The sequence below is a fragment of the Neoarthrinium moseri genome (assembly GCF_022829205.1).
Source record: "Neoarthrinium moseri strain CBS 164.80 chromosome Unknown scaffold43_Wmoseri_CBS_16480, whole genome shotgun sequence".
Classification (NCBI taxonomy): Eukaryota; Fungi; Ascomycota; class Sordariomycetes; order Amphisphaeriales; family Apiosporaceae; genus Neoarthrinium; species Neoarthrinium moseri.
This window is the reverse complement of record NW_026055157.1, coordinates 153,023-174,998: the sequence shown is the minus strand read 5'-3', so window position 1 is coordinate 174,998 and position 21,976 is coordinate 153,023. Positions and strand designations below refer to the sequence as shown.

Here is a 21,976-nt window from a genome sequence, read left to right as displayed (position 1 = left end):
ATTAGGCTACATGCCAAGACCTGTCAGCTCGTATTTGCAAGCTCGTCCACCAGCATCAACCATAGGGAAGGGACGAAAAGGTGGGGATGGGGGTTGGTTTGTGTGTCCAACAAGGTATAGTCAAGTTGGCATGGGATGGGGATGGCTTTGTTACCTGATGTTACCGAGGTTTCTCGCGATGTTGGCACCGGTCATGTGCACTTTTCCCGATACGGTGGCGTGCCCGTGTTAGTTATCGCTTGTTTGGGTCGGGGAAATGGGCGCGGCGCAGCCTTGTCGGAGCTGGAAACCGACCGTAGCTGAGATAAGAGACGGACTAGCTCAAAGAGCGTAGCTACTGTAGTTCTGTTGTTGGACACAGCCTCTCGAGTGTTTTGTAGTCGAGAATCGTAGTCGCCAGTGGCTTTGCTAGAAGCGTGCTGCCCTACGCATGCACGACTATAGATCCATGGCTTATGGCACACTGGAGGCGCGTATCATGGACACAGCTTTCGGATAGAGAGTTTGTCGCTCCCAAGTCTACGCCATACCCTTAGGCGAATACGAGGCCATCACTCCATGATCACGATATCGAACGGAGACAGCTGACACAATGTCGTGAGAGAGAATTCGTCAATTAATGAGTCATCGTGGCCAACGCCTGCTTATGCATTCTTCTTTTCGCCAGCCTAAAACGCCACTTCAAATGCCATCGTCCACGGCGGAACTGCTCCCTTAGGTCGAGCCATATTCGTGCCTGCCCATTCGTAAAGCATCGTGACCTCGGTTCGTGAGCCAGATATCGCTCAACAGGCACCAATGGGGTCATCCGTTCAAGTCAAGCAGCAGAGGGCCCGGCGTGGTCTTACCAGCTGGGGCATCCATGCGCGACCGCACCTCCCGTATCAGTGCTTTCGCCTCCTCGACTTCAACTCCATCCTGGCAAAGCTCGTTGGCAAGCCTGCTGGCGGTCTCGTAGTCTTCGTTGCGCATCGCGAACCGAGCAAGCCACATCCGCGCCTTACTAGTAGCTGCGGTGACGCCGGTCCCCTCTCTTCCGCCGCCTGCGCCTGCGGAGGGCCCGACAGCTTCACCATCGTCTTCCGAGCCCTCGTCGTTGTGTATCGTGATGCTTTCCCCCGCATTGTCGCCCGCTGAGCCATCTTCCTGTGCGACACACATTTCCATGTATGCTTTGGCGTCGTCTTCCTCATCCAGCGCTTCGTACATGGATGCGATCTGTAGCAGTATCTCGGGATCCATGTGTGCACCGCGAAGCCCGCCAGGCCCACTGCCTCCGCTCCCAAAGCTGCTCCCTGTTTCGTAGTAGCTCTCGGCTAGCAGAGCACGCTTCAATGCCTTGATGCCGTCCAGATTCCTGTTCATGCGTTGTAGGCACGAGCCCACGGCCATCCACATTTTGCCATCCCACGGACGCAACCCTGCAGCTTTCTTGTAATACCACAGAGCATACGCGTGCATCTCCAGCACCTCATACGTTTGGCCAAGACCGTACCAAGCGCGGTAGTCGCGCCTGTTGACATCCACGGCTCGGCGATAGGACTCGATGGCTGCGTGCGTATTTTTGAGCTCGACGTATTCGTGACCCATTAGAGTCCAAGCGGACAGGCAGGAACGGTCTAGCGTCAGAGCTCGACGGAAGTATTGCACTGCTTTCTCGTGTAGTGACAATAATGAGTAATAGTTGCCAATGACGACACACGACTCAGGACGGAACTTGTCCACACTCGAGCATAGATGGGCCAAGAAGGCCAGTTTCGGCCGCGAGTTCATGACGTAAAGAATATTGGAGTAATGGTCCAGAGACTCAAGGCGATGAGGATGCAGAGATAGCAGCCTGCTAAATGCCTGCTCTGCAGCAACAAAGTCCTTCGCATGGTATGAGAGGAGGCCGTCACACGTGAGCAGGAAAGAGGACGTCGGGAAGATGTTGATTAGCTGGTCAAGGGAGTTGGCGAGGTTTCCGTCATGTTGGTACAGCTCGAGGCTTGCATGGATGTGGAACATGAAGGATACAATGTTTTGTGGCAAGCGCTGCATCAAGCGGTTCAACTGCACACACGTCAGACACAAGCCCATGTGTTTATGTACCAGATCACTTACATCTTCGATCCGCGATATGAGGGAGGTCATCTCAAGCCAACAACCCCAATTCATGGGGAACAGATGAACGCTGCGAACCAGCCAATAAATGGCCAAATCGTCGTTTTTCTGTTTTGCCAGGACCATGCCGTACCTATCGCAAGGGAATTAGAAATTAGAGAGGAGTGAAAGATATGTGCCATGGTCGTAGCGTACAGATACTCTAGCCAACCCTGGCTGTCGACGTCTTCGCCATCCTCATCCTTGCGCTGGTCAAACCATGTCTCGAGATAGCGACTAATGGTTAACAGCTGTTTATTGACGCAGGTTCCAAGGTCCTGAGGGCCCATGACCATCTCGGTATCCTCATCCTTTCTCTTCTCGCCTGATAGGAACTTTGCGTATAGAGCTAGAAACAAGCTTCTCTGGCTGAGTTGGGGCAACTTGGGCGCAGTCGTGCTTCGTGAGCTGGTGGCCGTTGCCTTGCCCTTTCCCTTGCCTTTTGGTGTTGAGTTAGCCTCTTTCGATGTCACGACCCCGGCAAGCATGGAGTCGGGAAGAAAGACGGCGGCGCATCGGTCGAATTCGCGACACTCGAAGAATGACTTGGCCAGCAGGTATTTGTTGATCTCTCTTGCCTCGAGAAGCGCCTCTTCCGGATCTGCATTCTGGGCGAGGACTGCGGGCGCGTAGTCTCCAGGCTGAGAAGGGTTGGTGTCGTCGGGCTCAGAGGTTGGCTCGGGAATGGCGTTCAAGAGCTCGGCTGCCCTGGGATGGATGGGGCTTTAGCCACCTGCGGAAGAGGTTGAGCAGGCCGACAAACTCACCACTTGGCCGACTGGTAGAGACATCGCTCGGAACATTTGACCACGGCCTCCTGCAGAGCGCCGCGGAGTTGGGACGTTTCCCGATCATTGAGAGACATGGTTGCGGGCCGGCAGAAGGATCGAGCTCGAGCTCCGTGATGCGGTCATGCGCGCGGACGGCGTCATATGCGAGGATGGAATACCGTATGCTGTCCTTGTTGTGGTGGCAGCTGCTCGTCGGAGCGGTCCTCGGTGTTGAAAAGAACACACACCAGACCCAGCAGAGCGAGATGCGTATTTGAGCTCAGCAATTGTCGATGTTAATGTTTCCTCGACGTCGTCACTGTTGCCCATAGCCTTGCACATGCGCGAAGCTCGGTGGCGGCTGGCTGGCTGAGGTCGCGTCTGGCGTATGGCAGCGCCCACGGGTCGGACCCCGCGACGCTGACCTGCCAGCCTTTAGCGACCCTACCAGCCTGCATGCCTGGGTACAGTGGGCTATCAGGCTGCTGGCAGGGGCTGGCTGTCGGGTTTACCGCCGCTGTCAATATTGACTTTGCCCGCCCCGACCACTGCTTAATTTGACTGCCCGCGCCCAATCAGCGCGTTGGGAGTGGAAGGGGCCGAGTGTCGCTCACGCTAGCACCAAGACGACTAGCCCGCTGAACCCCTGGCACTAGACCCCTCCAACCCGCGGGCTCTTGTCGATGCAGTCAACAAATCTCGCCGGCAGATTCAGTCGGGAAAATTCGGTGAGAGCAGATATCTCTGGTTCGAGCACAAGCAGACTGCCGCTGTCAAGGGTCTGAAGCAGGACCTCCAGTCATTACGACCCCTATCTCGTGTCAAGAATCTTGTGCGTTCGAAGCCTCTCCTCGAACGGCTCGCCCGCGCCAAACCCAGTCAGACTCGACTGAGCACTTCAGGGGCTACCACCGTGTGATCAGAGCTCGCAAGGGTAGATAGGGAGAGATCCTCGTCAACGTCGGGGCTTCCTTGGTAACTTCGTAAATCACCGGTATCTTCGTCAAGACCACCTCGGGACAAGATGTCTGCAGCGGACAAGAAAGCGGCCTACGAGAAGTTCGAGAATGTCTTCAAGAACGACCTCATCGAGCAGATTCTCGGCCATGCCAAGAAGTACAAGCTTCCCCAAGAGTACCAGGTTTGGTTTGAAAAGGTCAGTCAGTTGCTCTTATTAGCGTTGGGACCCTGAACGGTCTGCCTGTCTTCTGCGGCGTTACTTGGGGCCTCGTACTGCGTTCACGTTGATTGTCCCGTTATTCGTCCTGACTTGACGGCCTCCCACATCATCGCATCTGGAACTAACAGGAGTTTTATAGTCCCTGAGGGCCAACACTCTGGGTGGAAAATGCAACCGCGGCATGTCGGTCCCTGATTCGGCCGCTCAGCTGCTCGACAGGGAGCTCACCCAGGAGGAGTACTTCTCGACCGCCACTCTTGGCTGGATGATCGAGCTCCTCCAGGCCTTCTTCCTCGTCTCTGACGACATCATGGACGGCAGCATTACCCGCCGTGGAGAGCCCTGCTGGTACCTCCAGCCCGAGGTGGGCATGGTGGCCATAAACGATGCCTTCATGCTGGAGTCGGCCATTTACATGATCCTCAAGCAGTACTTCAAGGCGCACCCGGCCTACATCGACATGGTCGAGCTCTTCCACGAGACCTCGTTCCAGACCGAGATCGGCCAGCTGTGCGACCTGCTGACGGCCCCCGAGGGACGGTCCAACCTGCACAACTACAGCCTGGAGAAGTACACCCACATCGTCGTCTACAAGACGGCCTACTACAGCTTCTACCTGCCCGTCGCCCTCGCGCTGCACTACAACAACATCGCGACCCCCAAGAACCTCAAGCAGTCCGAGGACATCCTCATCCTCATGGGCGAGTACTTCCAGGTCCAGGACGACTTCCTCGACTGCTTCTACGGCACCAAGGACGTCATTGGCAAGGACGGTACCGACATCCAGGACAACAAGTGCTCCTGGCTCGTCAACCAGGCCCTCAAGGTCGCCACCCCGGAGCAGCGCAAGGTGCTCGAGGACCACTACGGCAAGAAGGACGACGCCGACGTGGCGAAGGTCAAGGCCCTGTACGATGAGCTCGACCTCAAGGGCAAGTACCACGCCTACGAGGAGAAGGTGGTTGGGGAGCTGAAGGACATGATCGCCAAGGTCGATGAGACCGAGGGCCTGAAGAAGTCCGTCTTCGAGACTTTCCTCAACAAGATCTACAAGCGAAGCAAGTAAAGAACAAAAAGGGCAAATTTGGGTTTACACTAGATTCCAGTAGAATAGATGCTAATACCTGGAGACCTCGCTGGGACTCACTAATTCAACCCTCTTACGTTTCCATCATGATGAACAGTGCTGGATCTAGAATGCGTTTTATCGGATCAAACAAGGTTTGGCATCATCAGCGACGGCGCGTTCTGGTCTGTTTTGTGGGCGCGACAAAGTTGTAGGCGCCACAAATATATCAAGAGAAATTGGTTGTATCGTTATCTCAGCAATGCATCTTGTTTCTCTGCGGGTGCTATCTGCTGCTCTCAAAGCGTCGTCCGCTTCCACTCCCAGTACCCGAGGCGTATGCGATCCCACTTCTCACCGAGCCGTCTGAGGCACAGATCCGCCTTCTCCTTCTCGCCCGCCTCTACGTAGATGTCCACGAGCTGGTCCAGCGCATGCGAACTGCGAACCTGCTCCGTGTCCTGCCCCAGGTCGTCCACGTACTGCTCGGTATACTCTCTGACACTGCCCAGCTTCCGGCCCCCCTTGACCAGCACGCCCTTCAGGTAGTTCCACGGGCTCTGGTTCTGCGGGGCCAGCTTGATCTTCTCCTTGGCGTATTCGACCTCGCGATCCACGATCTCTGCAGGGATGGCCGGGTCGTGCTCGGTAGCGTGCGAGCCCTCCGTCGCGTAGGCCGGGTTCGAGAAGACTATGAAGAAGCGGTGCGACCAAGCAGAGTTGTTCCGCACGTCCTGGTTGATCATGCCCGATATGCTACGCAACTCGTCCTCATCCCACATGCCTAGCTTCCGTACCGCATACTGCCTGTAGGTCCAGACATGGTAGTTCTTGGCGTCTTCGATCAGCATCTCCATCATGAAGTCGCGCTCGGAACTGGCAAAGCGCTTGACCTGGTCCGGGGTGCCGGCGATGGTGGGATAGTAGTGGTCCGTCAGGAGCTGGCGGTGGTGCCAGATCTGATAGTTCTTCTGGAAGTCGAGAGACACCTCATTGAGCCAGGTGAGCTCGTCGAGGAGCGGGATGTCGAGGTGCTGGATGATGGCAAACCGGTAGAGCCACACCGTGTAGTGGGCAGGGTTCATGGATATGATATGTTCCGTGAGCTTGAGGCAGCGAGGGGAGTACTCTTTCGCGGCCATGACGGCACGGAGGTAGGACGTTGCTGCGGTCTGTCAGCGAAAGCAGCCCTATCAGCCGGACGGATTGCGCCCACATTCTGCATAGTCCTCCGGATAGGCAATAGCAGCCAGTGCTCCCTCAGGCTCGGTCTGGGGTATCGGTACCACATCATCCCAGGCCGGATCCACCGAATAGGAGCCCATCTTCTCGCCGTATAGATCGTCCATCAGGGCAGCCATTTCCTTTCGTCTTTCCTTCTCGGCTTTGATGTCCTCGTCTGTGAGCACATATGACTCCCCCGTGAGGCCGTTTTTCAGCTTCCGGGAGGCGCGGTATCGCGTGTCCCTGAACTCCTTGCTATCAAGCTTGAGGGTAGCCAGCTGAAGGATCTTGTCGCTCCGGTCGTGGAACTGCTCAAGACCGTACTCGGCGATGTTCCGGCCGTACTTGTCCTTTCCCCAGGCCTCGGGCTTGGGCTTCGGGAGCTTCCGCGGAGGGATGCTCGCCTCGTTGACCTGCTTCCAGAGCTCCTTCTGCGCCTTCTTGCCCAGCTGGTCGGTGGTGCCCGTGCTGACAAATTCCGAGTTGATATACGCCGTCCGCTCGACAGTGGAAAGACCGTTCAGGCCGTGCTGCTCCCGGGCTGCCTCGAGTGGGTTCGTAGCTTCGTAGACCTGCTGGGCTCGCTGCAGAACGGTCTGCGGCTCCGAAGGCTTGGCTACAGCCGCTAGTCAGCACAGGCGCTGCGAGCAAGCCGACGCTCACACGGGAAACATGGGCGCAGACAGGATCCGGAATGGCCCAGGTCGCCAGGTACTCACAGTCGGGTATTTTCGCCTTGGCGGCTCCTTTGCCTTTGGGCGGCATGTTTTTCTGGAGAGCTCCGAGTTGTCGATGGTGGGGTTCAGTCCACGCCGGACAGCACTTTTGAGCCGCCCCTCGTTGCGCATGGAAGTGCCCCGCCATCCCTGTCGTCGGCGTCGGACCAGAATCCGCGATCGGGCTATACCTATCCTTGATTAGCCGGGCAAAGAGAGTATAGCGATGGTGAAGAGTCTCTACAGAGCAATGCTGTACAATACAGACGACAAGCATTTCAGACTTGCACTACAAGCTTCTCGACTTCACAGCTGCTCCTGTCCAGTTACTGTATGAACTTATTCAGCCCCAGGTCCCTATTTTCAATTATGCATCGGACTATACCTTGGGTCCATAAGGTAGAAATACTCAACGCCTCGGACCATTTCACCACACTGTCTACCTACGCACATTCGACTTGGTTCGAGAATGCGATACAAGTGCATACTAAGTCCTGCCTATAATGAAGATACTTGAAGTTGCTGAACAAGTTCAGAGGCGCCGAGTCGGGTGATCGCAAGCAGGCCAAGTGATGAAGTACCGTCTCATGAACTGCCGTCGTCTCTTTTGATGCGACAGAAGTATGTATGCCACAACTTAAACTTAGACTTTTACAACTACCTGCGTTCAAGAGGTGGAACCACATCAGTAGCTGTATGCGCTGCACTGGCTTGGGCCACGACGAACCAAGCAGAAGTACGAAGCAGGATTTACCGTCTTCGCTCTATCGTTCCAGTACAACTCTGTCGAAACGATTTGGGGCTGGTTGGGGTAAGACAAGCCTGCTCCAACTAATTACTTCAAGTTCTTGGCAGTCGGTGTTTATCACCAGCTGCAGGTGCTTTGGGGAGAGCGATGAGGCGCAATCCAGCCCGACTCGAACGACCATTAGGAACCTAGAGATGCCTTGATCTGTCAAATGACTGTTTCGTTCACGCAGTCTTAGAGCCTAACTTAGGGAGTACTGAAAGGTGCAGCGTTTCAGCTCTCGTTTGGCCCGTCCAGCCTGCCGCACCTAGTACACACCCACCCCATCACAGCGGCGCACTCGATTCTATGACGACGCCATCTCAGCACCATGCCAGGCAAGTGGTCGCGGTCGGGGGACGCTTACCGTGCCCGGAACCGTTGGCGTCTCCTGGGAGGGGGCAGGGATCCAAAGCGAACCCCCCTCCCCCCGGCTCTGGAGTTGGAGATGCGCTTTTCAATTGGACCCCAACGACTGGCTGGGGCTGTGCTGGAGTGTCCCGCAGCTGCGGATAGGGAGCAACGAGGCAATCAGGTCACCGGACCGGCATTTTGATGGGTGCAGAGGGTGCAAAGGGCCCCCAAGCATGCCAAAAGGGGGGGTGATCAGTGGTACATTGATTGCTTGCCTCCACCACCTCGCCGCGTACCTGCTCAGGAACACGGCCCACGACAGCGGAAGCAACGGGTCGTGGATAAGCACCGGTCTTGATATCTCTTCCAAGGATTGACCGGTCAATATTCTCTGCATGCAGGCTGCTGGGTGGGCAAATCGAGGGTGCGCATACTGCAGACTCGGCGTCGGTCGTTGGGATCGCGGCACAGGCCGTTAGTCTTGTATTAATTAAGTACCCCTGAGACTTTTGGTCTGACTGTAATCAAAGATTACATGCATACCACGACCACAGCCTGACTATCTCCTCCTCTCTTGCGCCTCCCGGACGCATACTCTGTATTACGTGAACTTGCACAATTTCTCTCCCAAGTCCTGCCAGGTGGTCCCTGAGCCACCTCCCTCCCTATCTGTCTCAGACGGCACCAAAGTCTATCCGCAACTGACAGCGGTTGAAGAACTTAAAAAAGGGACCCCTCGTCGCGCAAGAAAGGTTTCCCACGACACGCGCATCGCGGCAGCGATCTGCAACCTCCAACCCGAATGACGACCAGCGTACCGTCCACGCCGGACAGCGCCATCTCCGACATGTCTGTCAATGGCTTCCATGACGGCGTCGAGAAGCTCAGTATCAACGGCAATGGCCACACGAATGGGAACGGTCACGCCGCAGGCGAAACCCAGAGGCGGAAGATGAATCGCAAGCAGTCCAACGCCATGATGCCTGCCTTCATGGTGTCGGCACCGGGCAAGGTCATCGTGTTTGGAGAACACGCCGTGGTCCATGGCAAGGTACGCATAGACGTCTTACACGCAATGACATCCTCTTCGTCCGAATGTGCAAGGCTCACAAAAACGATTTGCGCTTACAGGCCGCGATCGCTGCTTCGATATCCCTGCGATCCTATCTCCTCGTTACAACCCTCTCCAAGTCCAGACGGACCGTCAGTCTGCGCTTCCCCGACATCGACCTAGCCCACACTTGGAACATCGATGAGCTGCCTTGGGACATCTTCCAACACCCGTCCAAGAAGAAGTCTTACTACGATCTGGTCACGACCCTCGACCCCGACCTGCTGGCGGCCCTGCAGCCGCACCTGGCCGAGATTTCACCACATAAGTCGGAGGACTTGCGCAAGATACATCAGAACTCGGCGCGCTCTTTTCTATACCTATTCTGCTCGCTGGGTTCCCAGAAGTTCCCCGGCTGTTTATACACACTTCGCTCCACGATACCCATCGGCGCGGGGCTCGGCAGCAGTGCCTCGATAGCCGTCTGCGAGTCGGCGGCTCTTCTTCTGCAGCTGCGGACGCTGTCTGGCCCGCACCCGGATCAGCCGCCGGAGGAGGCCCGGCTGCAGGTGGAGCGGATCAACCGATGGGCCTTCGTGGCCGAGATGTGCATGCACGGTAACCCTTCGGGCGTGGACAACACCGTTGCAACCCAGGGCAAGGCCGTGGTGTTCCAGAGGACGGACTACGGGAAGCCCCCGAGCGTGCGGCCGCTATGGGACTTCCCCGAGCTGCCCCTGCTGCTGGTGGACACCAAACAGCCGAAATCTACAGCATTTGAGGTCGCCAAGGTAGCCAAGTTGAGAGATACGCACCCCAAGCTTGTGGGAAGTATACTCGAGTCAATTGACCGAGTCACTCGCAGCGCGAACGAGCTCATCGACGACGACGACTTTGACAGCGAGGAGCTGGAGAGTCTTCGGAAAGTCGGCGAACTGATGTCGATAAACCACGGGTTATTGGTTTCTTTGGGCGTGTCTCACCCACGGCTTGAACGGGTGCGGGAGCTCGTAGATCACGAAGGTTTGGGCTGGACAAAGCTGACGGGTGCCGGGGGCGGTGGCTGCTCTATCACGCTGATGAGACCTGACGTGAGCCGGGAGAAATGGGACCGCCTCGAGCAGCGGCTCGACGCCGAGGGATACTCAAAGTTTGAGACGATTCTCGGCGGCGACGGTGTCGGGGTGCTCTGGCCGGCCGTGCTCAAGAACGGCATGGACGAGGACGAGGAAGGCGGCATGGAGATTGATCTCGAGAACTTCCTGAACGCGCCCGGTAATGATGGCGTTGAGAAGCTGGTGGGCGTGCACAGCGGCGGCGCTGAGCGGGAAGGCTGGAAGTTCTGGAGGGTCGAGAGCCATTGATGATAATGACGGTGCCCATGATGGACGGATCGATGGCTGTAGGTGTAATATCTGATTAATAATGCTGCATGTACATATTTATATATATTAAACTTGGTCGGCTTGTATATCAGGGCTGTGGGTAGACATCTAGATAGTTGACCTTGCGGTACAATCATTATTAGTTTCTCGCACCATCTGTCGTGGCAAAGTGCACTCTGAGAGACGCTTATGAAGAGCAGGGAGTTATGGAAAGAAAAAGAGAAAATCTCGAAAATGATATTCCGGTGTAAACGCCTAACTAATCTGCAAATAGGGGGTATCGTGCGTACAAAGATCATAACTCATAATACTTCAATCTTACACCCACATTTCTTACACTGCCCTATCGCCCAATCTTGCTGCTCTCCTCCACCACTGCCACCAACCTCTCCGTGCGACATAATCTACAGCGAGCTCATCCCCAGCTTTACTCTCGGCATCCTCGCGCCTCGAGAACCGCCGCCTCCTCCTGCCCAGTCTCGGCTCCCGGAGCTTAGCACCGGCGGGAGCCGGCGCGGCGATCTGCTCCTTGCGCCGGGCCCAGCGCGCGGCAAGGTCCTTGAACCACTCGTCGGCGCGCTCGATGGTGCGGGTGAGGGCCTCCATGCCGGTGCGGGTCTGGACGACGCAGACGAAGAACAGGAAGGGCACGCCGGCGCAGACCATGGTGGCGGGGAACTGCCAGTCGTCGACGTCGAGGGGGAAGCCCGTCATGCTCCAGACGCTGGTGACGAACGTCAGCGGCAGGAAGATGATGCTGAGGCTGGTCAGGATCTTGATGTTGTCGCCCTGCTCGATGGCCCGCCGGCTCTCCTTGACGCTGCTCCCGCTGAACAGCTGGTCCCGCAGGCTCCGGATCTCCTGCCGCGTGCCCTCGTTCATCTCGTACACCTGGTGCAGCATGGCCACGGCCGCCTCGAGCTCCTGCCGCAGCGGTCGCAGCTTGGCCACGTACAGCTGGAACTCGGGGGACCCCTGCGCCGCGTCCGGGTGCGGGAAGAGTGTCGGGTGCCGGCCCGCCCAGAAGTCCTTCGTGAATGTCTCCGTGTAGGCGTTGATCATCGACTTGATGCCGTCATTGATCACTGCTAGGGTGTTGTACGCCCAGAAGTATCGTCGCGAGTATGTGAAGTGCTTATCTTCGAATAGCAATTTGTCACGAAGGCGGACATCAAACATAAACGTGACCTGTGAGTAGTTAGTCATGAGACTTCCAGAGCAGCGTGGACTGTCGTACAGGAGGTGTAATGAGCTTTGAGATGAGGTCGTTTAGTGCGATGTTTCTCTTAACGGCGTCTCGATACTCCATGGCCAAACTGTCGAGGAAGGCATACGGTCCGTTGTAAAAGACCTTTCGGGAATCCTCATTCCGCATTACGTGCTCGTCGTCCGCGACGCATTGGATATTGAGCAGCTGCCATGGCGCAAATGTGCTGTATATATTTCCAACTTCGGCCTTGGCCCTCCTCCTCCTCCTGCGCTCAAGAGTGCGGACTGGTTCTCCAGAGAGCGACAAGGCGAGGACAGAGCTACATTCACAAATATCGATGTGATCAGCGGCACGCGTATCCGCCGGCCTGTGGTCATATTTCTGCCATGGCGCCGGAGTACACTTCTCTCCGACTACGGTATAGTACTTGAAGACGAAGAAGAAACTGCGCTGCCGCAACTCATTCTGTTCGAAAGCTCGGTTCATGTATGCCTATTTTCGTTAGACACTCAGATCAGGGTGGCTGGATTCGTGTTCTTACTCTTGTCTTGCCTTTGTTCCCTTCCATCGTCACCAGATGTTGGAAGATTTCATCCATATCGAAATGACCGCCCATCGTCATATGTAATGTCCCGAGCATCAACGGGGAAGGGTCAAATAGCGAGCTGAAACATTTAGTCAGTTATGCTTGATGGATATTTCAGTTCTCAGGTATGAGCTGAGTTGTTGGTGCCCCCTCATCAAGGCCAATCAGGGGTGTAACAGCAGTAAAGTCACTCACGTCATTCTTCCCATCGCAGTTCCAGTAAAGTTGACGTGCTAGGTCCGCGTTAATTTGATTTGCTGAAAGAGCTCAAGAGATGGGGTATTGGTACCTTGACAGTGTCCCATACTGTTCTAGCATCCAATATAAGATCAGTATCATTGTCTTCAACATCATGTTTTCGTTCTGCCGCACCGTCTTTCCCAACTTCGTAGACCTCGTAGGTGGCACTATCGTACAACTTATCATGCCGATCATTGAAGACTTGGAACATGGTAGGCATTGTGAGTTCCTCACGTCTTTCATAAACATCATCCAAAGCTATTTTCACCCCCTCGCTGCGCTCCGCACTCTGGAGATGAACTAGCAAGTCACGCTCATCGAAGATAGTCTGTCGCAGGGGCTGCTGTACGCAAATCAAATCATCGGGAGGTAACCCGGTTGTCACTTGTGATGGGGGAAGCGGATGGAATTCGTCTTCGTCGCTGCTGTCCATGTCGTAATTCTGGAGTGAGGCAGGTGTGTGCTTCAGTCCGAATGGCCTCCTTTCGCCAGTTTCGTTGGTAAGACGGCGCGGGCGACGGGAACTGCCTCCAGCAAGCGGCGTGAGGTCGCCCGCAAACGTCGAAGCTACTGACAACGGCGCATTTACCTGCAACGGCCTCAGGGGTGGCGTATATGCTGCCATATTCCGCTCCTCAGTGGCTGAGCCCGATGTGCTATCGAAGAGTTCACGAAGAGTGCGAAGATAACGCGCGTGTTGCTCTTCAGCCTGTCTCAGCAGGTCATCATAATGGAGCCGAGACATTGTGGTCTTTGTTTTTATTTTTTATTTTTTGTAGAAACGCAGAAATGGATGCAAAGAGTTTACGTTAGAACGATGAAGATGACTGATCAGATCGATGTTGTACAGTATGTTGCAATGCAGCTTCTGAGCACAGACTCTCACCAACTAGATCTTCTCTCGCCTACTTATATACAAAGCGCCGAGACTGTCACACACTTGCAGCCGAGCTTTCGATCTCCGGACGCGGGGTTGCGTTTGCGTGCGGCTGAGGCCTTTGGTGTTGGCAACAGGCTGGGGGCCCGGAGCTGGCCATGACGATATGCCTTGGTCACTGTACACCTCTGGCAAGAACATGCCAACTTGCGAACGGGACTTGGTCCAAACGAGCACACCGAGGCCTGTTCTCCGGCTCCGGGATGGCTGTGCGACAGCTGCGTGATCTCCTGGGGACTTACACTGACCAACCGGCTCATAGGGCTGCGTCCGACTGAACACTTTGACGCTGGGCGAAACAGGAAACTTTCTTATCTTAAGGAGCCTTTGCCGTACGGGGAAACGTGACCTACGGGCGCAGGCCGAGGAGCTAGTTCCGTGATAGGAGAGACACTCCCACGTTTCTAGCGCGCTTCTGGTGTAGATCTGGCAGGCATCACTAGAGCCGGGCGGCATACCGGCGCACTCCGAGGCCCACGGCCCTGGGACTGCAGGGGATGACGTGCAGCTTGATCAGCTGCGTTCACCGAGGCTACATTTTGACGTTGAGTCAGAAGCAAGACCGATGCTATGCGAAGGCGCGGAAGGTTTCCATCGCATCAGTCTGCAGAGCGGAAAAGGGTCTCGGGTGCGTCAAACGCTGTTTTGCTAATAGTTGGTTGTTTAGACATTCCATATTATTCAAGCCAATGACACTGGACGACTGTTGATTTCTCAAATCAACTGAGTGACACAGTGCACTCTCGCGTAGTAGCGCGGCAATGTACAGTGCTATCGGCAGACGTGGGCTGATAGAGATCAGCTCCATCTAAATTTATGTGTAACGCGGCATTCCATCGCGCATTGTAAGCCCGCAAGCCCGCAAGCCCGCGAGACCCCCCAAGCTCTAAGCTCCGGATATCACGTCTGGACAATGCAGGGCCTCGTGGCTGCCACCGCGGCTCGGAACCTGAGTCGGCTTCGGTCGACTGCCGCCCTGCGCAGCAGCTGGGTGTGCCCGTCGTGCAGCCATGGCAGAGTTGCATCAACGCGCTACGCCCAGAGCTTCGGGCAGAGCTCCAGGAGGAGCTTCAGAAGCTCGGCCGTGAGAGGCATTGCGGACAAGCCATACTACATAACGACGCCCATCTTCTACGTGAATGCCTGTAAGACACGCCTTGGAGCTCTCGTTGTCGGCTGCGTGTCCATTGACCTGCAGAGTAGCTCCCCATGTCGGCCATCTCTTCACCATGGTCCTCGCCGACGTTCTCAAGCGCTGGGAGGTCTTGAAGGGCGAGCGGCCAGCGTACCTGTGTACCGGCACCGATGAACACGGAATGAAGGTGCAGCAGGCGGCAGATCTGCAGGACGTCCCTCCGAAGACCCTTTGCGACAGCAACGCCGAGATCTTCAAAGATCTAGCCAAGAAGGCCAACATCTCCAACGACTACTTCATACGCACGACCGACCCTGACCACCGAGAGGCCGTAGAGTACTTCTGGCGCCGGCTCTACGACAATGGCTTCATATACGAGACCAAGCATGAAGGCTGGTACTGCGTGAGCGACGAAACGTTCTACCCCGAGAATATGGTCACGAAGCAGGTCCACCCACACACGGGAAAGACCTTCATGGCGTCGATCGAAACCGGAAATGTGGTGGAATGGATAGAGGAGAAGAACTACCACTTCCGTATGACGGCTCTCAAAGATAGGCTCTTGGAGTTCTACAAGGAAAACCCGAAATGGGTCTTCCCTGCCAGTCGAATGCGCGAAGTCGTGGACTGGGTGGAGAACAACCTGGAAGATCTCTCTGTATCGCGCCCCTTCACTCGTCTCCAATGGGGCATACCAGTGCCAGACGACCCGGGCCAGACAATCTATGTCTGGGTAGATGCCTTGATCAACTATCTCACATTTGCTGGATATCCCAACTGGACTCCAGGCTCAGAGCATGCTGGTGGCTGGCCGGCCGACGTTCATGTCGTCGGGAAGGACATAGTCCGTTTCCACTGCGTCTACTGGCCCGCACTTCTTATGGCCCTCGATCTCCCGCTGCCGAAGCGGGTTCTCAGCCATGGTCATTGGCTGATGGACCAGAAGAAGATGTCCAAATCGATCGGCAACGTCGTGAACCCCTTCTTTGCCATCGATCGATGGGGGGTGGACACCATGCGATACTTCCTGATCCACAGTGCAGCAATGGAGTTCGACTCAAACTACAACAATGCGATCATCGTGGAAAGATACAAAAAGGGCCTCCAAGGTGGCCTAGGAAACCTACTCAACAGAGTAACCCGCTCCAAGAAGTGGAGCGTGCGAGAGGCTATCCAACATGTACACCAAGTTGGTGCTCAGCCCTTCAAGGGAGACGTCTTGGAAAATCCTCAGTTTGAGACGCTTGTAAGCGAACAGAAGAAGCATATTGAGTCACTGGCGGGCTTAGTATCAGAGCACATGGATGCAGTCCAGCCTAGAACGGCTCTCCATGAAATCATGGAGTTAATCTTTGAGGTACGTTTTCACTCCATTGAAGCCACTGACTGAGAGCTTATTGACACATTTACAGGGAAGCCGTTTCGTTACCTCTGTTGCACCTTGGGATCTGGCCGGGAAGGGCGACGTCTACAAGCCACAGCTACACCAGGCCGTGTACACTGCAGCAGAAACAGTCCGCGTGGCTGGTATCCTGCTCCAACCATTTATCCCAGAGAAGGCTGCGCAACTTCTAGACAGACTTGGAGTCGACCCAGCGTGTAGAACTTTCGAGTATGCGAAGCTGAACGCCGACTCAAACTACGGCACTAGCCTTGTACCTCTTGGTGAGGGTGCTGCGAGTAGTGTATTCCCTCCAATTGAGTGGGAAGGCTAGAACGAAGCACTGCCTAAGCATGTATGATTAGATAACTGTAGACTTGACATATGTACATGTACTATATACCTGAGATATGTAAAGATATAGACGCATGCCGCTGTACAAAGCTCGTGGCGGCCGCCAGGCTAGAGTGGGTTGTCGGGTTTGCGAAATCGCGAACCTCAAAAATTCCGACATCGCCCATCAATTGAGAACTTCCACAATAAAACCCTTTTTCCGTACCTGAATTCACAAGACTCTCATGCCGGAATGAGATACAACGAGAATACAGGTAAATAATCCTGCTAGCACTTTGATGTTCAGCCATTGACGGTTTCCAGCAATTTCGACGCCCAAGGTGCTGCTGGTGCCCTACGATGCCTACCATGTCCCGAAGTACCACGCTTGGATGGAGGACGCAGTATGCCCCCCTACCCGCCCCTTTCCGTTTCTTTCCAAGCATTCCTCTTCGCAAATGGATGTTGCTCGTTCAACCTTCTTCTCCATGACATGCACCGGCCGGATGTTGCGCACATCAAGGACGCATCCCCCAGGCTAACGCCAAGTCGCTAGGCAATCCGCGAGGCCACGGCCTCGGACCGGCTGACGCTGGAGGAGGAGTTCGAGAACCAGGACTCCTGGCGCACCTCGGCCGACAAGCTGACCTTTATCGTGTGCAAGCCGCTGCTCACCCCGCAGCCCGGCGCCCCGGTAGTCGCCGGCGAGGCCGACGGCGAGCCGCGCATGGTGGGCGACATCAACCTGTTCCTGACGCCCTGGGAGGACGATGCGGAGGACGACGACGAGGGCGAAGGTGATGATGGCGACACAGCAAAGACAGCGCCAGCCGAGGTCGACCGCCCTGCGGCGGCTTACTGCGTTGGCGAGGTGGACATCATGATCGCCGACGCCGCGGATCGGGGCCGAGGCACAGGGAAAGCCGCCGTTTCGGCCTTCCTGTGGTTCATCAAGCGCAACGCGGACGCCATCCTGGCCGAGTACGCGGCGGACACGGGACAGGAGGGCAGCGGCCTGAGGATGAAGGCGCTCGTGGCGCGCATCAAGGCGACAAACGAGGGCAGTATCGCGCTCTTCAAGGGGCTCGGCTTCGAGCAGCGCGGCAGCGTGAACTACTTTGGCGAGATCGAGTTGGTTCGGAGGGAGTTCGAGGCCAAGGGTGGCATCAAGGAGGTAGAGGGGTATGAGGAGTTGCCATTTGACAGGTCGAAACTCAAGAAGTAGATGCGAAAGCAAGCTAATTGTCTAGATCAGGCTCAGCTGGCCCGGGATCAAGTGACAATCCCATCAACATCAGAACGAATGTCTTGTCTTTGCGAGATGTCCTTGTAGCTGTAATATTCTAATCAGAATGTGATTGGAACGACATCGGTCCGGTTTAGCTACTCCCGTCAGTTTCCCCTGTGGTCATGATTAACAGTACACTCCGGATGGGTAATCTGGACCAAATGGCTTAAGAATGCCTTGGTTGTCTCGTCTTTTCCCTTGAAATGGCTGGATTTGTTTATACTAGGCACGGTTGTTGGGTTACAAAGAGAGTTTGTGTATTGCACGGCCTGTAAGCATTTCCATCCAGGCACAGGCCTGTGATATGTGATTCTCAGGTTTCGAGCGTTTATTATTAATTCCCCAACATGTCCCGTCCAGCCTGTAGCCTCTCAAGAAACATTGTATTTTTCTTGATAGCTCTTGAGAATCTCGAACGAGATGTTCGACCCACCGCATACGATCAAAACGACGTTCTTCCTGCTCCACTCCTCGTCCGTCAAGCCCTCACCCAACCATTTCCTCAGTCCACCGTTATACACCGGCGCGATAGTTGCGCCGCACGCGACCTCCACAAGTATCCGTGCGTCGTCTACAAGCCTCACACAACCCATTACAGCCTCTGCGTCCGTCACTACCGTATTGTTCAGGTGCTTCTCTTTGCTCCACTCGAAGGTGCGCCGCGAGACCGTGGGCGCCCCGAGGCTCGTGGCTATACTTGTGATTTTGGGCAGCGTGACCAACTTGCCCGCCTTGACGCTGGCGTCCAGGCTGTCTGCGCCGACGGTCTCGACAGCCAGGACCTGGGGCTTTGTCTTCCACGCCTTGGCCTGGTCGACACCGTCCATGATGCCGTTGAGCAGGCCGCCGCCGCCGACGTTGCACACGATGCCGTCCGGCTCGACGCCGAACACCTCCATCTGCGGCACGAGCTCGGTGACAATGCTGCTGGCACCCTCCCACACGTGTGGGTGGTCGAAGGGTGGCACGTAGACGCCGGCCGGGTCGTGAGCCACGAGGTTCTGGCGGAGGTGAGCGTCTGCCTCTGCCCAGTGCGCGCCGACTTGCTTGACCTCTGCGCCGAGGAGCCTCAGCTTGGCCATCATGTGCTCGGATGTGGACATGGGAACAACGATAGTGCACGGCTTGGCCAACGTGATGGCCGCCGTGGCGCAGGCGAGGCCGGCATTACCGCCGGATGAGCAGTAGAAGTGTGCCTCGCCACCGGGATTGGACAACATCGCCCGGAGCATCATGTTTCCAATGCCTCTTGACTTGAAGGACCCCGATGGCTGTAGATTCTCAAGTTTCAAGTATATATTGCTAAACATTGTGAGTCGTTGGATAAGTAGAATCGTCAGACTGGGAAGAAACATACCAGCCTGCTGCTCGGGACATGGTGGCGGATGGGATCAAGGGGGTCTCGATCCAGAGCTTTCGAGGCTCCGGTTCAGGTACGTAGGAACCCATCGTGAAGCAAGACTGATGAAAGGGAAGAAATGAAGGCAAACGGCGCAAGTAGGATGTCGTGTTTGCGTATAGTATCACCAAACGACTCTTGGTCGTGCGATGGACTGGCCTGGGAGATATAATTTCTCGAGTCTATAGGATAGCCAGGGGTAGATTAACGTGCATCCGACATCGCAAGGAACAAGGTTAGAATTCGAAGGGTAGAGTTAGAACGCGGTGGAGGTGTTGCGGTCTTCCCTTTCTACAATCTAGGTACGATGACAGGACTGATCTCGCCACGGGGCTCCGTAGACTTTATAGGCTTGCGCGATCTCCTAGTTGCATGTTGGTCCAGAGTAAGTTGATGTTGGGTGGGCCGCCGGTGGTTAAACCCGGACAGCGACCGAGCCCTGCCAGAGACTTGCATATTCTGGAGTTTTCGATTGACAGCAAGGCGCGTTTTAGCGGCTTTGGATCCATTTAAGGCGGGTTACACCCACTAAAACGCCAGCGAAACCGTCACGATACGATATCATGGATCTGTGTGGCATAGTGACTCTGCTCAAGAGGTGCATCGCTGAGGGTCGAATTGCAACCAGACTTGCAACGGCACATGCGAGTTGTAATCGCCTTCAGCCTATCGCGACTCTTGGTTTGGATCACGTCTGAACCGGTCGCTCTGGACCGCGGCTGGCCGATATAAGCCGTTTTGAACAGCGAACCTCTACTGAGGCAGGTGTTGAGTTTAAGGCGTCCGGAGACTTGACTGATAGGGTTGCGAGGATTTCTATTACCCTACGATTACCCTATACTCGCAGTAGCAACACGACTTACACCTCCATATGACGACCTGGAGAGCCACGATGCTGTCCATGAGATCAAAAGTACCTGTGAAGCAGAATTGATCTTTACGTACGAATTACCGGTTCATTGCAAGTTGAGTCCGGGTCTGATTGTGCATCAATGGCGAGAGGTGAATTGTGAAATGCAACGGACTGACTATCATAATGTTGCAAGGACTCAAATGCTGCGTATTCCCCGGTTGTTAGGAGGAGAGAGATAATGCGAGAGCGAACTTATTGTGTACACTGAAGATTGTTGTTTGTACCGTGATGCTTTGCTGGACAACTGCTTTCCGTCTACCAAAGGACATGTGCCTGTGAATTTCCACCAACGCCATCGAGGCGCTTTCGGGTTTCTTCTGTATCCAAGTCGCCCAACACGAATGGCGTAGCTTATGAATCGCAGAGCCAATAGAAGTAGGCACGTGTTCAAAGCCATATACCTGCTACCCGCTTCCTTGGTTATCGCATCCACAACCACCGAATCTTCCATGAGATGCGCCAGTGGAAGCTCTTGTCCGCGCAGTGAGCCCAATGCTTGACTCCCGTAACATGTATTCTAGCCTCCTCATCGCTCCAGAATCTCCATTGGCGGCCACAGCGACAGATGCTGATCCATGGTGTAGGGGCCTCACAGATACCTAGAGTTCTGGCTGGCGACCAGCCACCTCTTGAGCCCCCTCGGCGCATTCTTGACCTGGGCCTCCCAGTGCGGCACCATCACAAAAGACTCGTTAAAACTCTTGAGGGTGGCCTCGTCGCCCTTGCCGAACTTGACGGTGCCGGTGACCTGGACCACGAAGCTCAGCTTGTCGCCCTTGTCGCTTTGCGCCTGGGCGTCCGGGGCGCCGATGATGTAGTGCGGGTTCACCGGGTGGGCATCGTAGCTGAGGACCTCAAAGTGGACGGGCGTGCCTTGCTTCTCGAGAAGCTCCTGCAGCTCCGGGACCGACGTGATGACACGCCCATTGAAGCTGATGTCGGGCGTGAGGCTGGCTGCCGTCAGCTTGTTGGAGGTGGAGCAGTAGTACTGTGCCAGCTGTCCGCGCTGGTTCTTGTTCAGCGCATCATAGTAGTGCTCCACGAAGCGGTCGGCCGCTGTGTCAAAGGTCAGCGTACTGAGGTATTAAATGGGCTTCAATTGAACCTGGCCAACTTGCCTTCACTGGCGACCTTAGACTGGGTCTCAATGGACGGAAGTGGCATTGTGAAGGTGTGTTTTGGGGGTGAAGAATGAGCCCCAAAAATCTGCAGTGGAAACCAGCTTCCTCGTTATGAATGTCGCAATCCAGTTTCTGACTTGGTAGCCCTATGAATGATGATGCGTAAAACCATTCGTATGGCAAAGCCTAATGTGAATGCGCTGCTGGCTTATTTATCCATGAGGATGCTTCTGTCACTGTTCTTTTCGCGGGGTGAGAAACTTTGTTCGCCGCCCACCATCGATCGCACTCCATAGCCAATGAGCCACTAAGCTCAGGCATCTTGGAAGGAGTAAACACAGCACAGACCTATCACTTCATAGCACCAGTCAACTGAACGAGTAGGGATTTGTATTAGATTCGTGTAAGTGCCAGTTTCGGATTGTAATTATCTTCCGTCTATTATCTAGAACCGTGAGCAATTCCGAGACTCTGGAACTCTAAGCGTTTCTGCAGGCCCATATTCAACTGTAAGGATAGGTGCAAGCGAGCAACACACTTGCCTGTAGCCAACCCATACACCTTACAGAACAAATCAAATAGTGCCTTATGCGGGAACTTGCAGCATTAACACTGATGCATATGCATTTGAGGCTGATAGAAGTATCGCAAAGTGTCTTTACCTAGGTCGGCGCACGTGTGCTGGTTGTCAGGCCGAGTACGTGGAACAAAGCTGGTGCAATGCTGCAAGTACTCACTCTGCTTTATCCCCAGTGTTG

General features: G+C 55.3%; 8 protein-coding genes across 8 annotated transcripts; 3 read left to right on the top strand and 5 right to left on the bottom strand.

The window, feature by feature from the left end:
• Nucleotides 1-804: 804 nt before the first annotated feature.
• JN550_009443 (uncharacterized protein) lies at nt 805-3,007 on the bottom strand (the record flags this gene model as incomplete). The annotated part of the gene is made up of 4 exons (XM_049321516.1): nt 805-2,052; nt 2,104-2,236; nt 2,299-2,850; nt 2,910-3,007. The coding sequence occupies 4 exons, from the start codon at nt 3,005-3,007 to the stop codon at nt 805-807; spliced, it is 2,031 nt and encodes a 676-aa protein (XP_049168598.1).
• A 929-nt stretch (nt 3,008-3,936) lies between these two features.
• JN550_009442 (uncharacterized protein) lies at nt 3,937-5,158 on the top strand (the record flags this gene model as incomplete). The annotated part of the gene is made up of 2 exons (XM_049321515.1): nt 3,937-4,068; nt 4,232-5,158. 2 exons carry the CDS (start codon nt 3,937-3,939, stop codon nt 5,156-5,158), a joined length of 1,059 nt encoding a protein of 352 aa, XP_049168597.1.
• A 299-nt stretch (nt 5,159-5,457) lies between these two features.
• JN550_009441 (uncharacterized protein) lies at nt 5,458-7,147 on the bottom strand (the record flags this gene model as incomplete). The annotated part of the gene is made up of 3 exons (XM_049321513.1): nt 5,458-6,323; nt 6,375-6,998; nt 7,102-7,147. 3 exons carry the CDS (start codon nt 7,145-7,147, stop codon nt 5,458-5,460), a joined length of 1,536 nt encoding a protein of 511 aa, XP_049168596.1.
• A 1,894-nt stretch (nt 7,148-9,041) lies between these two features.
• JN550_009440 (uncharacterized protein) lies at nt 9,042-10,654 on the top strand (the record flags this gene model as incomplete). Its single annotated transcript, XM_049321512.1, has 2 exons — nt 9,042-9,290; nt 9,371-10,654. The coding sequence occupies 2 exons, from the start codon at nt 9,042-9,044 to the stop codon at nt 10,652-10,654; spliced, it is 1,533 nt and encodes a 510-aa protein (XP_049168595.1).
• Nucleotides 10,655-11,008: 354 nt separating this feature from the next.
• Nucleotides 11,009-13,456, bottom strand: JN550_009439 (uncharacterized protein; the record flags this gene model as incomplete). The annotated part of the gene is made up of 5 exons (XM_049321511.1): nt 11,009-11,863; nt 11,913-12,377; nt 12,427-12,550; nt 12,667-12,704; nt 12,761-13,456. The coding sequence occupies 5 exons, from the start codon at nt 13,454-13,456 to the stop codon at nt 11,009-11,011; spliced, it is 2,178 nt and encodes a 725-aa protein (XP_049168594.1).
• Nucleotides 13,457-14,561: 1,105 nt separating this feature from the next.
• On the top strand, nt 14,562-17,722 carry JN550_009438 (uncharacterized protein; the record flags this gene model as incomplete). Its single annotated transcript, XM_049321510.1, has 5 exons — nt 14,562-14,793; nt 14,852-16,140; nt 16,196-16,448; nt 16,822-16,901; nt 17,054-17,722. The coding sequence occupies 5 exons, from the start codon at nt 14,562-14,564 to the stop codon at nt 17,720-17,722; spliced, it is 2,523 nt and encodes an 840-aa protein (XP_049168593.1).
• Nucleotides 17,723-18,156: 434 nt separating this feature from the next.
• JN550_009437 (uncharacterized protein) lies at nt 18,157-19,234 on the bottom strand (the record flags this gene model as incomplete). Its single annotated transcript, XM_049321509.1, has 2 exons — nt 18,157-19,087; nt 19,143-19,234. The coding sequence occupies 2 exons, from the start codon at nt 19,232-19,234 to the stop codon at nt 18,157-18,159; spliced, it is 1,023 nt and encodes a 340-aa protein (XP_049168592.1).
• Nucleotides 19,235-20,686: 1,452 nt separating this feature from the next.
• On the bottom strand, nt 20,687-21,261 carry JN550_009436 (uncharacterized protein; the record flags this gene model as incomplete). The annotated part of the gene is made up of 2 exons (XM_049321508.1): nt 20,687-21,153; nt 21,222-21,261. 2 exons carry the CDS (start codon nt 21,259-21,261, stop codon nt 20,687-20,689), a joined length of 507 nt encoding a protein of 168 aa, XP_049168591.1.
• Nucleotides 21,262-21,976: the final 715 nt, after the last annotated feature.